At 40.7% G+C, this 21333-nt stretch overlaps 1 protein-coding gene across 2 annotated transcripts in view; it reads right to left on the bottom strand.

The window, feature by feature from the left end:
• Positions 1 to 1570: 1570 nt before the first annotated feature.
• YAF2 (YY1 associated factor 2) overlaps positions 1571 to 21333 on the bottom strand; it is a 93092-nt gene continuing 73329 nt past the window's right edge. For both annotated transcript variants that reach the window (XM_070946930.1, XM_070946931.1), the window contains exons 3-4: positions 13340 to 13492; positions 1571 to 3234 (exon numbers count right to left, since the gene is read on the bottom strand). In XM_070946930.1, coding sequence (XP_070803031.1) covers positions 2997 to 3234; positions 13340 to 13492 — 391 coding nt within the window. In that variant the 3' untranslated portion in view covers positions 1571 to 2996. The remainder of the gene's footprint in view (positions 3235 to 13339; positions 13493 to 21333) is intronic.

Here is a 21333-nt window from a genome sequence, read left to right as displayed (position 1 = left end):
TGTTCTGAGTTGCAGGCAAATTCCCCACTCAGCCGGCATTCCCAGAAGGCATGGTGTGGCTGTTTCTAGTGCTGTTGCAGGAGGCCTGGGAGGCCAAAGTGAAAGGAGCTGCATTTGGGAGTTTTGGGCCCCGCATTCCTCACCCTCTGGGGCACCGGTAAGTGACAGGGTGATTCGGGGGTAGCAGGGTGAATTGGCAGGGCAAAGCCCAAACCGGTGACCAGGGCTCAAAGACCCACTTCCTACAGAAAGGACCTCTTCATCCAGCCTTGAGACGGGTGCCACTTCCTACCCCAACACCTGCCGTGCTTTGGGGAAACCTGGCCCGATGCCACGCCTTGGGTCTTGTAGTGGGTGGTGAAATGCCGCATCCTCCCCCATTTACTGCCAGGCCTGCTAGCGAAGCACCGCTCTTGTGCACCTGATCACCTCAGCACCACTATGGGCTGCTGCAGTCAGGTGCTCGAGGGGAACACGCTCAATGCGCAGGCCAGGGGCAAGACCCATGACGGGTCCGAGAAGGTGACCAGTGGCAACCTGCTCTCCAACTACAAGCCAAAACAGACACTGAGATGGAGTAAGCGCATCCAGCGGTCTGCATCTCGTTCCTCCCCTTGCCTCCAATTGCTGCTTGTGGCAGCAGGCTCTGGAGCCGCATGGGCCACCTGAGGTGCCGTCAGGCTGCGGCTATAGCTGGAAACCATCTCCCCCGCATACAAAGGGCGGCAAGCATGTGGTGGCTGACTGTTTCTGGCTGTAGCTGCCCTGCCCCCTGCCTCCCCTCCCCTCATCCTGTGGGATGAGTCTCCTGCCCACAGCCCCACCTGCCAGAGACACCTGGATTCCCTCCCCAACCCCGCCTGGTTCCCACAGGCACCACACACACAGCGACATCAAGCTGGCCACACTTCCAGGTCACACCCAGTCGGCCTTGACTACCCCCGCCACGCCCCTTCTTCCCCTCCGGAGGACAGCCACAATGCTGATCCAGCCCTCAATGAAATTGAGTTTGACACCCCTGCCCTAGGGGAACAACCTCAAGCCCAGCTGCATTTGCAGTAAATTATGAAGGTACCAAATTAATATGGCTGATGTCATCATACAAAAGTTACCATTAAGTACTTTGTGACCTGATATGTGACACAAATAAGCATCTTAAGATATTATTGTGATGACATCATTGTGCACATGCCATGAACCTCCCTCCCCACTCATGTTTGCACTGCTGAGTAAAAATGCAAGGATTGCACTGATAGCTGTAGTGCTATAAACTATGAACTCAATGAGGCATTTCTGAGTAGAAATGCATAAACTTTTGTGCTGTCAAATATGTATAAGTTCTGAATTGTTAATTCATTGCCTTATTAAATTAAAATAATTTTAGATTGGGTTTACATTCTGATCAGTAAATGTCCATTTAAGTGGACAATCATATATAAAAACACTCTTAGAAGTTCTAAATCATCTTCTCCCTCCCACTATATTTCTAATTCTACAGTACAGGTGAAAGAGTTAATCAATGATTTATACATTGAAAGATTTAACTGATTATAAACAAAATTTCAAAACCTATACTCATAAAAATATTTTATTGGAAAATTTACATAATACTGAATGGGACTGTAAATCCTTTTGTTCTGTATCTCTATATTGCTAAATGCATAAATGTCCACTATTTCAAAAACAAAGAACTGTATTTTACCTATGATTTACTCTATATTATTTAATAAAAGTTATTTCAAAAAAATGCAAAAGGCTGATACAGAAACAAATGTAATACATACAGCATTTGCTTACTTATTTACTCTGGTGCAACATTTAATATAATTAGCCTGAATCCTAAAGGCTGCACAGGTTCTTTTCACACCATACGGACACACATACACAGGTACCATTGCTTTTAAAGTTCACCTCCTCCAACTGCAGTCCCCTGCACTACCCATTTCCAATCTTGGGAGATCTTTGGGAATGCTCTCTGGTGTGGTGCAAAGAACTATGGCTAAAAATACACACAAACAAAACAAAATAAACTACTAAACTCATACACAAACTTAAAAGCCTCTTTGGATCCCAGCCTCCTGATGAACAGATATATCACTATAACATTGAGCAAATTTCAGAGAAAGTAAGTAGAAAATAATAATTATGATGGCATCATGTTTGGGATTTTAAAGTTATCAGCAATAGTTTTGAGATATAGAATTAAAAAAAAACAGAAAATGACTAATAATTTCAGAATAAATTTATGTTCTATAACAGAGAATACCAGTGTATAAGGACAAGGCAGTACTATATTTGAATTATAAAGCTAAACAATTAATGTTTGTAACATATTTACTTTTTTGCTTGTAAACATTAACAATAAATGTTCTAAATGTGTGAGGAAAATATTGGAGAAGCTAGCAACATTATTCAGTTACAATAATCCAGTAAAATGTGTTGGACATTGGCAAAAATTCATACAAATGTTATATTTAATAACATTTTCCTATTCAACCACACCAAGTACCAGCAGGTGTTTTAAAGATAATCATTATGAACAATCTTTTGCAGCAATAGTTGATTAAGTTGATCTTTGACTTCCATACATATATAACTATGATTCACAATTCTCAAATAATACATATTTAGGCAGTTTGAACTATTTTTTAATTCATTCAGTACATGCCAATAGCATAGAATCCAAGAATTCTGTTAAAATTCACTAAAGTAAAAGAGGAAAAGGTCTTGTAACACTGCAGCAAGAACATTCAAACCACATTTTCATTCACCATTGTATATGAAGATTAAAAAGTTGATCTAAAATGTTTTGTAGATTGCAGTGCAATTTAATTGCACTGCAGCACTGCTTGTAAAAAACTGCATAAATCATATTTGAGTAAACATAATCATGCACGGTGATAATAGGTCATGAAAATGTGGTAACTGTTGGCAGAAGTTGTATATATGTAATTTTTTTTGAGACGAAAGACTAAATAAACTGAAGTAAATAAACTTTAATGAGATTCTCCATTCAGTGATGAGGCTTCTCCTCTAGGTGAAGATGACCTGGACATTCCTTTCTCTGTATTGTCAGAACTAGAACCACTCTGACTGTGCTGGTCTGCAGAAGCTGCACTTGAAGCAGGTGATGACTTAGTTTTTTCCTTAAAGTCTGTAATAATGACTGTCAGATCACCAACAGTAACTTCCAAATGTTGAGCACTACTTCGATCCACATTTTTCAATCTGGGCCTAAAATAATATAAATAATCAAATGAAAGAGGAAACTCAGAAAATGTTCCAGTGTTTTAGTTTAAAGATTCTTCTGGAACCACAAAGAATGCTTGTATCTCCTGTATTATGATACAATTCATTAGCAAGATCTTCTAAAATTGATTGAACCTTTGAATTATGTCAAGCAAATGTCTTTGTTAGTCCTGATCCCTGGATATTTAAAATAGAAATGCCAAATACTAAATCTTGAGGTTTTAGATATGCCAGGCATATGCACTAGGCCAGGGGTGGGTTCTAATTTTTTTTACTACCGGTTCTGTGGGCGTGGCTTATTTTGTGGGTGTGGCTTGGTTGTCATGTGATGGTGGGCGTGGCTTGGTGGTCACGTGATGGCATATGTGACTGGGTGGGTGTGGCTGGCTGGTCATGTGACTGGGTGGGCGTGGCTGGTTGGTCATATGACTGGGTGGTCATGCTGGGTGTTTTCAGGTATGTTTTTCATAGGAAGCTGACTCTCTTGTTATTCCATGTAATAATTAAGCAAAAAAGCTCTGTGTTATTTCAGAGATATGAGTATACTTTCAGTTGCTACTAGTTAGTAAATATCCAGCACAAACTTGATTTTGTAAGTAAATCACCAATCCACTCTAAAATCTATGATCAATCTTGGTAAAGACTCAGAAATGACTATTCCAGTACAGTTGAGAAAAAGTCTCAAAACCAGCATAACACAAGCCTTGTAAAGCTGCTTTCACGGTAAATACGGAGTGTTGCATAATTCTTTCCCAAAAAACACTTTTACAAAACACTAAAAGGCCACATCCACACAATCTGAATTTCCACCCACCAATCCCCCACAAAGCAGCTGGAAAGCAAACTTTGTCTTCATTTCTTCTGACCTTGAATTCACCAGGGACATCCATGAGCCAATCAGTCCTCTCTAAGTGACCAATACCAGAAGAGAAAATCAGTAGCAAACATTCCTTCACCCCCAGAAACCATAATGAATTAATATACACACACTATTCTACGTGCAATTATCTGGTGATTTGCCTAATATTCTAAGAGGCTGCTATGATAAAAAGCTATTGCAAGAACAAGCCAGTTGTTTGCTTTGCTTTTTTTTTGTTTTAAAAGCAATGAAAGGTTTCCCAACTGCCTTGCTAACATTCCTCTGTTGCATTCAAAAGCTCTTGTGAATTGGGAAATCATAGCATGTTGATAGTTTATAATTAGGCATTTTTCTCAAGAGTGAAAGAAAGAAGGAGATGAGTTATATCTATGAAGGGAGAAGTTATGTGAACAGGATACTGCATCTATATATACCCCAGAAAATGACAAAGAGTTTCAGCTGCCTGCCCAGAAAGTTTACAGAAACTCAAGGGGAAATGAGTTTTGTTAGTTTCCAATAAAACAGGGTAGAATTTGACAACTCCAAAAGCAGACAATACCGTGAAATTATTCAGATCTTGACAATATTTTAAAGCCATGTAAAAAAATCTGTGGATAATGCCATCTCCAGCATTTCTAGAACTTTTCCAGATTAAAACATAGAAAACTAGTGTGTGAGGTTCTCATCTAGCATTGAACCTGACCAGTGGTGAAATGTAAAATTTGTTACTACCGGTTCTGTGGGCATGGCTTGGTGGTGGTGGGTAATATGATTGAGTGGGCGTGGCCAACTTTTTTTTTTTTTACTTTTGAAACCATTTTTCTACCACCTCTTCGGCTGAAGAGGTTGTAAAAGAAATGCTTTTAAAGCCTCTGAGCATCCCAGCTGAGTTGCCTGATCAGCAGAGGCTTTCTTTTTTTTTTTAAAGCCTCTGACGATCCCAGCTGAGTTGCCTGATCAGCAGAGGCTTTCTTTTTTTTTTTAAAGCCTCTGACGATCCCAGCTGATTTGCTTGATCAGCAGAGGCTTTCTTTTTTTAAAAAAAGCCTCTGATGATCCTTGCTGAGCGGCGCAATCATCAGAGGCTTTTTTTTTTACTTTTAAAAGCATTTTTTCAGCCAAAGAGGTTGTAGAAAAAATGCTTTTAAAAATAAAAAAAAGTCTCTGATGATTGCGCGGTTCAGCTGGGCAATTGGGGGGGAGGTTTTCCTGCGCGGCTTTTGCCACAGCAGGCATTAGTGGTGGCGGTGGTGGAGGAGGGGAGTCCCGGAGCTCCCGTGGGGTTTTCCTGAACGGCTTTACCCGTGGCAGGCATCAGTGGCGGCGGTGGCAGTGCGTCCCGGAGCTCCCAGGAGGTTTTCTTGCTCGGCTTTTGCTGCGGCAGGCATTAGTGGCGGCAGAGGGGCGTCCCAGAGCTCACAGGAGGTTTTCCCATGTGGTTTTTGCCGTGGCAGGCATCAGCAGCAGCGGAGGGGCATCCCAGAAATCCTGGGCAGTTTTCCCTCTCAGCCCCAGCGAAGCAGCTCCGTCTCCCCAAAGGGCCACCCGCCCACCAGCTGACCGGGCCAGGCCCAAAGTGTTGCATCTTCCATCACAGGTTTGATGTGACCTGACCTCAGAAGGCAAAGGTATGGTGGACTGCCGGGAAGGCCGCATGGAAGGCAGGCAAGCATGGCAGGGCCATGGTGAAGTAGACTCCTAGCTCTCTTCCCCACAGCTTGTCTGCCTTCCACGTGGCCTTCTCAGCGGTCCCCATGGCTAGGCCCACTTGCCTGCCTTCTTCCCCCACCACCGCCTCCTTGTTTATGCTGCTTACCTTCTGCGGCTGGTCCACAGTACGGAAGGCAAGCTGACTGTAGTTTTCAGCAGCCCCCAGCCAGCCGCAGCTGCTGGAAAGCGGCTGGCAAAAAAGCCTCTGAAAAGGCTTCTTTGCCAGCTGCTTTCTCTGCAGGCCGCCCAAAACATACCGGCAGAAAAAGCTGCTGCTGTTGCCATGTTCTTCATGCATGTGCATCCCATTGGACTTGCAATAGGATGTGCATGGGTGAAAAACATGGCAGCGACGAACATGGCGGCCGGGGCAAGCCAAATTTCTGCCAACGGTTCGCACGAACCGGTCCAAACCGGTAGCAACCCACCACTGCACTAGGCCCTGACCTATGATTCTAACCTCATAATTTATCTGTTTATTTAGAAAATAGAAATAGAATAACAGAGTTGGAAGGGATCTTGGAGGTCTTCTAGTCCAACCCCCTGCCCAGGCATGAAACCCTACACCACTTCAGACAAATGGTTATCCAACATCTTCTTAAAAATTTCCAGTGTTGGGGCATTCACAACTTCTGCAGGCAAGTTGTTCCACTTATTAATTGTTCTAACTGTCAGGAAATTTATCCTTAGTTCTAAGTTGCTTCTCTCCTTGATTAGTTTCCACCCATTGCTTCTTGTTCTACCTTCAGGTGCTTTGAAGAATAGTTTGACTCCCTCTTCTTTGTGGCAACCCCTGAGATATTGGAACACTGCTATCATGTCTCCCCTAGTCCTTCTTTTCATTAAACTAGACATACCCAGTTCCTGCAACCGTTCTTCATATGTTTTAGCCCCCAGTCCCCTAATCATCTTTGTTGTTCTTCTCTGCACTCTTCCTAGAGTCTCCATATCTTTTTTACATCGTGGCGACCAAAACTGAATGCAATATTCCAAGTGTGACCTTACCAAGGCATTATAAGATGAAGTTATATTTCATCTTTATTATTTATATAAATAACTCAAGAGGCAAATATATCAAATACTCCTCCTTCCTCCTATCTTCCCTACAACAATAACCTTGTGAGGTTAGTTGGTTGAGAGTGAGTGACTGGCCCAAAGTCACCCAGCCAGCTTTCATGCCTAAAGTGAGATTAGAACCAGGGGTGGGATTCAAATAATTTAACAACCGGTTCTCTGCCCTAATGACCGCTGGGTGGGTGTAGCCATGGTGGGTGTGGCTGGGGGTGTGACAGGCAGCACTTGGCCTGCTGCACCCCCCTGGGAGCAAAAATGGGCCATGGAGGGGCACGCTGCCATCCCGTGCCCCGTTTTGGGCCTAGTAGGCCTCCCTGCAGCCTCCTAGGAGCATAAATGGGCTGTGGGGAGGGGGGCGCATCTCTCCCACATCCCATATTGGACCTAGTAGGCCTCCCTGCAGTGTCCTGGGAGCAAAAACCGGGGCCGTGGGGATTTCTGGAAGGGGTGGGGTGGGGCCAACCAGCAATTTAACAACCGGTTCAGCCAAATTTGTGTGAACCGGTTGAACCCCACTACCGATTAGAACTCACAGTCTCCTGGTTTCTAACATGGTGCCTTAACCATCCTGCTAACCAATACTAATGAACGCAATTTCACTAGGAAAAGAGAGGCAAGAGGAACATATGCAAAATTACTATGAGGAATATTTGAAGCATTTCACAGATAAAGTAGTTCAGATCTGTTTTGTTCTGAACTCTGGATGAGCAGTCCCTGTGAAGCTGACAGAAGCATGATCCAATTTGGTTACTAGGTAGGAGTTTGAGCCTGTTGGTCATGAGCAAGTAGACAGGCACAAGACAGCAATCGGTATATTAGATCTATGTCCCTCCTGGGAGATGATGTGGTTGGGTCCAAGCAGAGGTAAATTATAGGTACTGTATTTTTTGTACTATAAGATGCACTTTTCTCCCCCCAAAAAAGTGGGTGGAAATGTCTCTGTGTCTTATGGAGAGAATATTGCGGCGGGGAGGAGGGGAGTTGGTGCGGCGGTGGCATTCACCATCACCTGTCACCACCACCTGTTGCTGTCACCGGGGAACGCTGGAGCCTTTGCTGCTGAGCAGCTGATTGGCGGTTGGATTGGCTCCCAGAATACCACTGATAAGCTGTTCTTGGCGGCGGGGATCACTGCCATTCGCCACTGATGGCTGCTGCCAAATGGCGGTGGTGGTGATAAGCGGTGGCAATTCCCACCTCCTAGAACAGCTGATTGGCAGTATTCCGGGAGGCCGATCCAACCGCCAATCAGCTGCTTGGCAGTGAAGGCTCCAGTGTTTCCCGGCAGCAGCAGCAGTTCAGCTCAGTTGATTGGTGGTGGGCACAATGGAGCGGAACCCTGATGAGCCACGTGCTGGGGCTGTGATAACGTGCTGAAGCTGACAAAGCTGTTTGCTGCAAGGATGCTAGCCAGAAAAATGCTGGGAGGCAGAGGCAGAGGCAGATTCTTTTTTCTTGTTTTCCTCCTGTAAAGCTAATATGCGTCTTATGGTCTGGTGCGTCTTATAGTGCAAAAAATACGGTAATACTCAATTTAAACCTGTCGTTTAACTGACAGTTCACAGTCATGACAACCTTGGAATAGGAGCTTTACAGCCCATAAAGCACTTTCAGCCATTATAAAACAACATACTGATCTTGATCCCACTGAGGGATTTCCTTTCCAAGGAGGGGAAATCCTCCCATATGCTGGAGAAAAGGAACTCAAATCTGGCAAAAACAGTACTGAATATCTATTTCAGTCCCTCAGGAGGGGAAAACACTAGCAAATGCTGGAATTGCCACTCTTCCAAGGGGGAAAATGGCTCAGAATGCTGTCATTCACTAGTATTTTAATCAGATTTGAGATCTGTTCTTGCAGGGCAAGAGAATTTTCTCTCCTTGCGTGGAGGGGAGAGGAAATCTCTTGGCATACTGGGGTAACAGAATTCAAACCTGGCAAAAATGGTAGCACCAGGGTTCTGACCCTTTCAGAATGCTGATGTTTGGTAGCACTTTCCACTCTGGAAAAGAAAACACTAGTGAATGCCAGGTTTTACGCTCCTCTGGAGAAAACATTACTGTGAAATAATAGAAAATACTTGTAGCTTGGGTTTTAGATTTTGGAAGCGGTTTTGCTCTCCAAGCTTGTTTCAATTTAGTTTCGGAATGTTTTATTACCAGACTGGGTAACATCATCAGCAGGATTTTCATGTCCTATTCTCCCTAGCTTATAAATGGCTTGTGTGCCAGTGTGGTCAATTGGTCATTTGATTGGTTGTTCGTTTGGAGCTATATTCAAATTCTGAGCAGCTGATTGGTTCTCTTGTTGATTGCAAGTCTATCCTATAACCTGTTCTGACCTAGGCTTCCTTACAAAGTATAAAGCACAATTTTAGTCCCAGCAAAACCTCTTTTATTTATATGGCTGTGAATTATTGTCATTCACAGTCTGCAAGACTTCACAAACAGTCTTTCAGGGGAATGTTTATAAACACCCACCTTATCTCCCTTGGAATGCTGCCAGAGAACTAATTGCCAAACCCAGGGCAAGGCCAAACTTGGCATAGAGTCAAACAGAACTTTTCAAAGCTTGAACTGACAAGATGAACTAATTGCTTCCTGCAAAAGCTCACATCCCTGTTTGCTCCTCTTTTATGTCTTATGGGAGGGGCCAATCATCTCCAAGCCTTACTCCCAAGTTGACCCTCTTTTCTTAATTTTTTTTGTCTTCTGGCAGCTTTGTGCATGCGCACATTGGGAACAGGCTCCCACTGTCAGACTCCGGAGGCTCCAGAGGCAGCACATAACTATCAGATGGCCTTGGCCCCCTCTCTGCCTGTAATGCAGAGCCCTCGTCCGAGCTTTCCCCAGCCCCCAGGACTGGCCCAAGTTCCTCCCCAACTTCCTCACTGTCTGACTCTGCTGGCCGCCGGCGGGCCACAATATAACCTATTGGCTTGATGAAATGTCATATTTATAATATAGGGAACACGGTTCTGGTATCTGACTGAAATATATTTAAACAGTAGAAGTATGGAACAACAGAATGGCTTTCTTCAGCTAGTACTTGGAAACAATCTTACATATGTTGAAAAATTCTCTATTCTCAACAACTAACTTCAACAGAAATAAAACTACCACAAGACTCCAGTATACCCAAATTCTACTGACTTCCCAAAATACACAAAAATGAAATTCCTCTCCGCCCCATAGTGGCACTATCTGGAGCACCAACCTACAACCTAGCAAAAGCTTTAAGAAAAAGACTTCACCCTCTCATTAACAATTTGGCTTATTCTATAAACTCACCTGAGCAATTCCTTCAATTAATTAAAAACATCAAAATAAATGAAGAAGAAATAATGGTCTCATTTGACAACTGCATTATTCACATCTATTAACATTGACCTGGCCAAACAAACTATCTATGATCTACTCACAGAAAATCAAAGCCATAATGAAAAGACACCTAAAGAACACTCCATGTCACCGACACTACCATGAAACATCTGGAGTTATGCCTCATAACACACTTCAAATTCAATGGCAAAATCTATCAACAAATACAAGGCACGCCTATGGGATCACCTATATCTAGCCTAATAGCAGAAGCAGTAATGCAGAAACTTGAGTGCACAGTCCTGCCAATCATCCAGCCAAACCTTTGGATATGTTATAAGGGCAACACTTTTGCCATCATCAAACGCAACAGACTAGAAGAGACACACCATCTACTCAACAACATATTCACTTCAGTTTTACACATGAGGAAGAAAAAGAACAACGACTCCCCTTCCTAAATATTGACATAAGGAGACAAGATAACGGCAAATTAACCACCTGTGTATATTGAAAATCCACGCATCCAGACCAAATTCTAAATTTTACAAGCAGCCGCCCCGCTGCATACAAGCAGAGCTGTATCCGGACCCTTTTCAAAAGAGCCAAAACACACTGCAGCACCGAGTCATTAAGAAAAGCAGAAGAGAAACATCTTTCCGATGTTTTCCTCTGAAGTGGCTATCCAAAAAATTTCATAACACGATCCTTGTCATCCAAACCTCATCAAAATACACAGCCAACCACAACATAAAAACAAGTCAGAAACTAAATTGAAACAAGCTTGGAGAGCAAACCACTGCTAAAAACATTACTCTATTCCAGAGTTGAGCCTCCCAGAACAATGGTGTTTACTAGTGTTTTCACCAGTTTTGAGGCCCGTACCTCCAGTGCACTGGACATTCCTTGGTGTGCTGGAGAAATAAACCACAAATTTGGGGAAAACACTAGTGAGTATCATCATTCTCACAATCATTCTCTCTGATGGTATGAGGAAAGGGACTAAGCCTCCTGGGTGGTGTGGGAGTTAATGACCTCTCCCCAACCCACCAAGCCTGGGAGACCCGTGGCTCTGTTCAGTGTTTCAACTAATGATCAATTCCGTGCTTTATGAGCACAACCAGAAGAGCTGGGATCGTAGTTGTTGACTGAAACAGTTATATAGTGTCTCACTTAACAACTACTTTGCTCAATGACTGAGATTCCAGGCCCAAATGTGGTTTAAGTGGACACTATCTGTAATCCTTGATTGAATGGTTCTGTCTATACTGAAAAATGTAGCGGTCAATCCACTCTTCAAGAAGTTATCAACAAATTTTCATTCCCATTGTGGAAATTTCTGTTAGATGGAATTAAGGGAAACTTGGTCTAAAACATCTGGTCAGCATCACATTTGAGATCGTGTAAAAACTGATAACATACAGCAAATATCCAATTACAAAGCATGATAAGACATGAATTTCTAGTGCTATTGTTCACAAAACCAATGTTAGGTCAGGTACATTATCTTAAGTTTGTAAATTCCATGAAAAAATATTGCTCAGTATAATGTAATTTATTAATGTAAGTTAGCAGAGAGGTTCATGTCCTCATTGCTGTTTCACTATTTTGATTTGGCACTCTTTGCCTTTTTCATTGTGCTAAAGAAAATTGTGGATTAATTAATCAGTTTTTATTTTAGCCAAACAAAAACGCTATGAGGTATCGACTTCAGAAATTTATTTGAATCTGCAATACGATGTCGTATGTTCATTTGTGTATTCCAAACTTGAAAACTGCAGCTTGCTGATTTGATTTTTAAATGTATTAAACATAGTTACAGCACAAAGTACATGAGCATTGAAAAAAGGAAAATAATGGGCATAACATAAGGGTGAGCAGTTATTGTACATATTTATCTTAATACCAATGTTATATCTAAACTGGCTCATTGTATAATCACTGATACAGGTATCCTTTATAAATGTATCCAATTTCTCTAGTAATTTTGCAGCAACAAATTTTATACTTTTTCATTCCCTAAAAAAGTATTTTGTTTCAGTTAATGCTTCTGAATTTTACATTAGGAGAAAAAAGGAAAAAAGTTTTTTATTGCATGCTATTAAATGGGGTTTAGAGAAAACTAGGAGACTGGAAATACTGAAAGCTTATTTACAAGAAAATCTTCTGAAATAATAATGGCAATCAACCAAACATATTAAATCTAATAAAAATTAAATTATCTTTACCAAAGACATATTTACCTTTTTAAAATAATTTCCATAATTCATCCCCCAAAATTTTATTTAATGATGGACACAGTCTCATGCCTATATTATTGAAGCTACTCTTAGTGGCATGAGGCAAATCCAGTTATTCAAGTAGCAAAATTTAAGAGTATTTTAGTTAAAGTGTATTTGGAAAATGGAGAACCTGGGTCAAAGCTTCTGAAACATAATTTATGTTACTTATGCACCACATTTGGTAGCAAAAGTGTAATCTGAAACAAACTGGGAATGAGGTTATATAATGCCTTGTAATGAAATTTATATGCTTATTGTGGTATGGCTTATTCACCTTGGTTCATGACTTAGTTCACTTTGTGAAGCCACGAGATAGGGGATGAGAGACTCATCAAATGTTTTTTTTAATTACTGTGGAATATCCTAACTAAACGTATACCATCATAAACTAGCAAGGCCCAATATTTACACATATAAATATATATACTGAGTTGAGTTTCAGATAGGTATAAATATAGTTTTATTTAGTATAGTTCATAGGTTTCCAGATTTTTGGTTCACGGAGCACTTAGTGCCTCAGTAGTTTTCCTGATACCTCTAGACCAGAACCCTGACCTATCTCTACGTAATAGTTTCTGCAGTATTTGATAGATCTTGAGTATTGTATGTTTTCCTTGAAAATACAAAATATCCTGCAGTGTCCCTGTGTAACATACACAATTTAAAAACCAGTGACAGACAATACCTCAAAGTTTATAGATCTCCTTTTTGATTTCACACATTTTATTTATTTTCTGTGTTTGATCTACATTTTTTATTACCATTTTCTAAGAATTTTACAAGAAGATGACAATTTAATATTTATTTATCTATTTTGAACAACCCCAAACAGCATAAATTTTACCTGGTTTTCTTATGACTGTTCTTTTTGGTAGTAGTTTCTTTTTCACTTTTTTCTTTTTCTACTTTGTCTTTTTTTTCTTTTTTTGATTGTGTAGGGGACACAAATTGCTGGGTAACCTGTTGTGCAACCAGCTGAGAGACAGGTCGAGGTTTCCTGTTTGTACATATATAAGAAATTTCAATTAAGTAGCATTAGTATAGTAATTTTTTATCTTATTTTTACAAACTAATATTTGAATAAATAAACCTATACAACATCAACGTGTGGATATATTTAGAGTTGCTATTTTCGCTGCTCTCTTGTCTTGCTAGACAGTATTTTCTAAATAATGCCAAAACTTTATGTCATTCTAGCTTACCTGACTTTCAGTGGTACAATGAAATAGTGATTAGAATGTAGAGAAAGAAAAGTCTACAGATCTGCTATTTCTATCTGTCCAATCCTCCGTAAGTACACATTTCTGACTAATATGAGCAACCAACGCCTAGAATAATATGGTATATTTACCATTGCTTTTCTTTTCAGTCCTGCTATAAGTCTTTTTGTGTTAATAGAGCATATTCCCATGCTTGGAAATCTATTCCAAGGAAGCTTCAATTAACTCAATTAGCCTCTATTTCTAAGCATAGAGGTATATAACAACTGACATTCCAAGCAGACATATATGACTACATATAATGCATTGTCAATCTCTAGTAGTGCTTAGGAGTGAAAATAATTACTATTATTCATAAAAGAAAAGGAATCAAGGATATCCTAATTAAATCAGAACAATATAATACATCTATTTTTTTCAAATTAGGTAGCAGCTCTTAGCTAAAGTTGGCTGATCTTGAAAAGCTGGGAACAAATTGACTCCATAATAACTATACCTGAATGGGAGAACATTAGGAAATTTCAAGGCAGTATTCAAGTATAAGTTTTTAAAAAGTACAAAAGAATTCAGTGGCAAATCTGTATTGTTGCCATAAAAACTAAATGAATATGTTTGTGAAGTCACTAACAATTGCTCTTGATCAGAGAAATATTTTATATTACATATTTTCTAGGCAAAAATTTTCTAGAAAAATAAGTATCTAGTAATAATAAATACAAAAACTAAAATCCATAGCAACCAAGGAAATTACATAGGCAACGAAAACTAATATATCCAGGAGATGGATCCTTTCATGTACCCATGCCTGAGAAACAGATCTACTGAGCCTTACAAAAGACCAGTAAAGTTGAGACCATCCTAATATCCAGAGGAAGAATGTTGGGGCGGGGGGGGGGGGAGGGCACTATAGGAGAAAAGACACACCTTCAGAGCCCCACCAACCAGCATCCTTAGCTGATGGAATCTGAAGCGTGTCCATCCTGCCAAGGATGGTCCCTCAAGTAACCCAGTCCTAAGTCATGAAGAGCTTTAAACCATTACCTTGAATTGCATTCAGAAGTATACTGGTAAGCAATCCAGCATACAAAATAGAGGTTTAGAATGCACCGAGCAGGGTGGATTTGATTTAAATCAAACTGATTTAAATCAAGATTTAAATCACGATTTACATCACTAGTCAGTAAAGCTTGATTTAAATAATAGTTTTCTACATAAAGACTAATTCTTGCTGGTATAACTTTAATATGCAAGTAGATGAAGATTTTTAGAATAACAACTTTTCATATTAGTTTTTTTATCCTCCGTTTAATAGGTTAATCATTCATATTTGGACAACTTTTCTGTTGTACTTAGGAAGGAGAAAAATAATCATTACCTTAATAATAACAATTTAAATAGATTTATTCAACTGAAACAATAACATTACAGCATATGTTATTTGCTTAAACGAACATCCATGTTTGTTAACTAATTTGGCTAAACAAAATATATATATTTTAAGAAACTTAGACTGTCAACCCAGCCGACACATGAAAAACTTAAATACTGTCCTCTGTAGCTCACTCATCATCTTCATCTTCTTCTTTGTTCATAATCTGGAAAAGAAAAACAAGCTTTCCTGCTTTATCGGGTCCCAAATGATTCCTCAATTTAGAATGAATGAGTCCAAAGGAAGAGAATATTCTTTCAACGCCTGCAGAAGAAGCTACTGCTGTTAAAAGTGAAATCATTACTTGAACAGTCTCTAAATCCAAGTGCTTAAGTAACTTCCACCAGTTCACTGGTGTGACTTTCTTTAAAATATCTTCAGCAAACATGTATTTCTTGAATGGTTCCCCCTTAGCTTTGAAGTTTATTATAGTTGGCATTACAGATGGATAATTGCTGGATACCCATGTCACAGCTAACTCCTCTTCCTCAGCACTTAAGTTTTGACCCTGATACTGGATATTGACAATATTTGCCAAAAAATGAGCTGGAGACAGTACTTGTCCCATTTGTTTTTTTAATGCTTGTAATTTAATTCTATCCATGTGTAGTTCTGTTTTTAAGTGTTCACTCAGTTCCTTCCAAATTTCAACAGCATCAGCAATAAAACAGCTATTTTTCTGTATTTTGTTTAAAGCTTCAGAGATGGGTTTCAGGATGCTTAGCATATGTTCAACATTTCTCTTAAGCCCAATGTTGAGGATTTTGGCTTGGACAGTGCCATCTATTTTATCTCGATTTTCTTCACAAACTGTCATCAGAATAGGCCAGTTCTTGATATACTGCTCAAAACAGTCCACCACAGAGTTCCATCTAACATCTTGTGGGAGCGTTAGCTTGGTTCCACCCATCCTTTTCAGAGCTGCTGCAGCAAAATGATTGTTACGGAAGTATTTAGCAATTTCAACAACATTAGTCTTTATTTCTGGAACACTTAAGTCTTTGGCTAAGAGGTGCAGCAAATGAGCACTGCAACCATATGTTATTAGCTTTGTATTCCCTTCCTGCTCTTCTAAATTTCTTCTCATCTTGGATACATTTGCAGCATTGTCTGTGACCAAACTGCGTACTAGACATTTGAATTTTTGTTCACGTTATTATAGCTTTTACTGCCACTTCTTGTAAGTATTCTGCTGTGTGTGCATTTCCTGACATATCAATTGTTTGTGCAAGGAAGACTTTCCCTTCTTCTGTTGTTATACAAGCACATACAATAGGATCTGTCAGGATTCGGTGTCGTCTCAAATAAACTGCATTTCAAACAAATAGTCCTTGATCAAAATCTTTCATTTATTAGGCACAACAATCGAAACTCCGACTCAGTTGCAGCCAACACTGACTTCCTGGTCCAAACCCTCCCTTTCCTTTCCCCACTGCTCTGCTTCTCATTGGCCATCTTCCAAGTCACTCTGCTGTTATCCACTACTTCAGCTCAAAGGAATTTTCCCCCTCCCAACCCATCTCCTAGGGGATAGTATCTCCAAGGAAAATAAGTAGGTGAAAAGTCAAGCGTCCTCTTGCCAGATGCCCCCACCTTCTCCTTCTTATGTCAGCACTGGAGTGAATGCAGCTTGGAGTGCTGACATTACTGACAGTAATTGTGAACATTACTCCGCCCATCAATACTTAGGTTAACAATTCTACCCTCCAGAGCTGTTGCACATTGCTCCATTTCTCTGTCACTTTATCCAGCAGTTTCCCTGCAACATCTGCTCTGCTGGGTGGACTGTATCCTGGTCTCAGTGACTGAACCATATTAATGAAATGTGGGTTCTCAGTCAGACGGAAAGAAGAGTTCGTTGCATAAACAAACTGGGCAATTTTTTCATCAATTAACTCTTTTTCTAATCTGCTAGTTTTTATCACAAACTTATCTATGGTGATTCCAGGAGAGAAGGGTTTTTTCTTTCTTTTAGGTGATAGTGATATGTGGCTGTGGGTGTCTGATGATGATGATGCTAATGAAGCATTATCCTGGATGGATAACTCTGAAACTGTAGAACAGGAGGATGGTAATCTTGAAGATGGATAGTTTCCAAAATCCATGAATTCCCCTAAACAAAAAAGTCAATGCTGTTATTTTATTGTTTATACAATTTCAACTTATTGTACACAGCACTGCCCCAAAAGGAATATTTGCTTTTCTTCATAACTGTACCAAATGACAGTAACATGCAGTAATAATAAGAAATATAATTTTGCTCAAACATAACAGTTCAAGGCAGTCTTTAGAAATATGATTCAATAAAAATGTTTACCAACCTGAAGATCCTGCCTGTTCAAATGTGTTTCTTTGGTCATCTTCATCACAGCACTTCTCATGATGTTGCCTCATTCGGGCCACCAGGCCTTGCATTTCTTTGTTGCAGTGTTTGCAGTTTGCACGCATGCCTGCCTTACCGATAGGTAAAGGAACTTCATTAAAATATTGCCAAACTGGGTCTCTTTTACGGCCTGCTGCCATTATAGGTTTTTTCCTCCAAGGAAAGAATGTGATAAACCTCAGGTCATACACACAAAAAGATCCAAAGACTTGTCTGTCTGTAGCGGTGCAGTATTGTGCTCAGAAAGTTTCACTTTCATTTTGTACTGCTTGTCTGCTTGCCCCTTCCTCCTCACATTAGTTTCACTTTCTTCTTGTGCAGATCTATTCCACTCCAAACAATCAGAAAAATATTGTTTCTATTCTATTCACTGAACTTCTTGAAACTTAGCACTGAAGGGGTTGATTCTGTATTCATAGGTTTGTAGAACAATAGGATTAAGGTCTTTTTCTCAACTCTGTTCATGTTATAACATTTTTGCTGTGAAGAAGAGGCATGTGATCTCTGCTGAGTCAAATTCAGTTTTGAGAACTGCAAAAGTAAACCAGGCATCTGTGATAATATCTTGTAGGCAGAGAAACTGCCCAATAATGTTACAAAAACCTCTGGAAGAGCATGACATTGTGAATGGATTAATGGAATTTATTTACCAAAAAAATTAAACATATACAGCCTTATTCTACATAATTAAAAAACTAATCTTTATTTCATGATGAAATAACCTTTGGATGGTAATATATTTTCCTCAAAAAGCATTTTATTTAAAAAAATCCGATTTAAATAAAAAAAATCCAATTTAAATTAAAAAAAATCTGATTTTTTTGATTTTTTAAAAAAAATCATTGATTTTTATCCACCCTGGCACCGAGTAACCAGTGCCATTTAAACTTGTACTGCTGCATTCTGAAGCAGTTGAAGCTTTCAAATGCTCTGTAATAATAGTCCCATTTTTCATCATGGTAATGATATTGATTCATTATATGTCAATCAGAAAAGTAATATTTAATTAAAATGCTCCCTCTACTCATCAGTAATACAATACAATTCATAAATGCAATTCATGATCAAGACAGTTAAGAATAGATCAAGTGGCTAATGCTGGGAAAGATTGAGGGCAAAAGAAGAAGGGGACGACAGAGAAGGAGGTGGCTGGATGGAGTCACTGAAGCAGTAGACATGAGCTTAAATGGACTCCAGTGGACAGAGGTAGAGGACAGAAAAGCCTGTAAGAACTTTGTCCATGAGGTTGTGATGGGTTGGACACGACTTCACAACTAACAACAACAAAATATGTCAGTAGCCCCTTTCTTTAGAAAAACAGCAACATTCTTGTCAGCTACAAAAAAATCCATTTCTGCCAACTTTATATTCATTTCAATATCCAATAGAAGTCTAAGTTTTATCCTAGTAGGATAAATATTCAGGATAAATATTCTGAAAAGGAATGTACTAGAACTTGGGTCTCCCACTTTTAATTCATTGCTGCTACAACCCATTAGCTTTCATCATTGGGACCAGTGGTATTGGATTGCCCTATTTGTTAACAAACAGTAGCTCTATCTTAATAGATTCCCTGAGAGAGTCAGGTTTATATCTGATTTTTTTTATATAGAGAGAGGGTTATTTATTTGAAATTGTTATGGCTGCCTAATTCATAAGACCATTGGCAGTCTGTAAAATTATATTAGCTAGTTAAATTAGCTATGGCCCTCCATTCCAACAGACCCTGATCTGCTTATAAAATCTACTCTAAAGTTGACACAATTAAAAACATAAAGAAATCAAGATAATTAAATAAAATGGGTGTTGGTCTTACCTGAACGCCATTTCTAGTAGAGCTGGAAGAGAGCATCCAGGAATGGGTAGTAGCTCTATATCTTCTGCATGGAGACTGCACACATGATCTTTATTTGCATATCTGGTCACTCCTCCCCCATCTGGTGATTTCCCAGTTCGGCAAAGGCATAGCGATAAATAGACTTGTGACCTGTAAAATAGCAGCCCCTCCCAGACTGTGGACCAGATGTTAGTAAGGGTGGGGCTGGATGCACTCTTCCATCTCTACTAGAAATGGCGTTCAGGTAGGACCAATGCCCATTTTCCCTAGAGCTAGATCGAAAGCATCCAGGAATGGGACATACCAAAGCCAGCCTGTCCCCTATGGGTGGGAGCAGTTTGGTCCTAAGTCCCCCTCGACACTATGAACCCTCTGGAGGACTCGCCTCCCAAAGGCTGCCTCCGCTGAGGCAAAGAAGTCCAACTTATAGTGCCGAATAAATGGAGATGGGGAGGACCATGTAGCTGCTCTGCACACTTCCTCAATAGAGGCTTGTGTTGCCCACGCCACCGTCGTGGCTGCGCTTCTGGTGGAATGCGCTGTTATGTGTCTAGTTGTTGATAGGTTCTGAACCTCATACCTTGGCAATGCAAGCTCTAATCCAATGACCCACAGTTAAAGGAGTGACTCTGTGTCCTAGTATAGATGGTTGAAAGGAAATAAACAAGGATTCCGTCTTCCTGAAGGAAGATGTGGGCTTGATGTAGATATGGAGGGCTCTTCTAACATCGAATGTATGCCATCTCTGCTCTAGGGCATGTCTTGGGCCCGGACAGAAGTTGGGCGAGATCAACTCCTGTGCCCTATGAAACCATGAATTGACTTTAGGGAAGAAAGAAGGGTCCAAACGTAGGACTACCCTGTCCATGTGGAAGATGCAGAAGTCTTGTCTCACAGAAAGAGCCACCAGCTCCGAAATCCTCCTGGCCGATGTAATCGCTACTAGGAAGGCCACCTTCAATGAGAGGAAACGTAGACTGGCTGATCTTAATGGCTCAAAGGGACTCTCCGTGAGGGCCTGTAAAACCTAGTTAGATCCCAGGTGGGATACCTGTGAACCACAGGTGGGCGCAAGTTAGAGGCACCCCTGAGGAATCTGCACACTGTTGGATGCTTAGTAAATGACTTTAAACCTCCACATGATAAAATGGAAGACAGAGCTGCTATCTGTCTCCGGATGGTATTGGGTGTTAATCCCTCCTGGAGGAACTCCAGGATCTGTGCCACTGAAACCTCTGAGGGACTGGACCCTGATCTAGAGCACCAGGAGCAAAATGCCTTCCAGGTCGCATTATATATCCTGCCCATGGACTGTCATCTGGAGGCTTGGATAGTTTGGATGACCCTGGAGAACTTCTCCCACCTCAGGAACCTCCACTCAAGCACCAGGCGGTCAGTTGTAGCCACTAAGACTCCAGATGGACCAAGTCCCCCTGGCTGAGGTATATTCTGTCCCGAGGTATCCTCCAGGGTTGTCCCATTGACAGGTGGACAGGTTGGCAAACCATGGTCTCCTGGGCCAATAGGGAGCTAACAGGATCATCTCCACCTTTACTGTGAGTACCTTCCTGATGACTGTTGGAATTAAGGCAAGAGGAGGAAAGGTGCATAAAAGGCCTGGAGGCCATGGACTGCGTAGGCCATCCGTCCCTTCCGCCCCCCCGTGACCTGAACCTGCTGAAGAACCTTGGCAGGTGTGTTAAGGGTAAACTGCCCTCTGCAGAGTAGAGCGACGGACCAGACAGCGTTGCAACACAGATACTCTCAGACTCTGAACGTTGTTAGAAAAATAAATAGTCTTTACTTGTTGTAAAACAAACAAACCTGGCTTCTCATAAACAAAGATAACACTTTCAATACAAAACAAAGTTTGCTTACAGTTCTAGTTCCGTAACACTGTCACAGTATCTTTAGCAGTAATATCACGAGCAGGAGTGAGCAGCAGTGAATGAGCTTCCTGCCTTCCTTT

This window comes from Pituophis catenifer, unplaced genomic scaffold, assembly GCF_029215685.1.
Source record: "Pituophis catenifer annectens isolate HBS135680 unplaced genomic scaffold, rPitCat1.0.hap2 SCAF_7, whole genome shotgun sequence".
In the NCBI taxonomy this organism is placed as follows: Eukaryota; Metazoa; Chordata; class Lepidosauria; order Squamata; family Colubridae; genus Pituophis; species Pituophis catenifer.
This window is presented reverse-complemented; position numbering and strand designations above follow the sequence as displayed.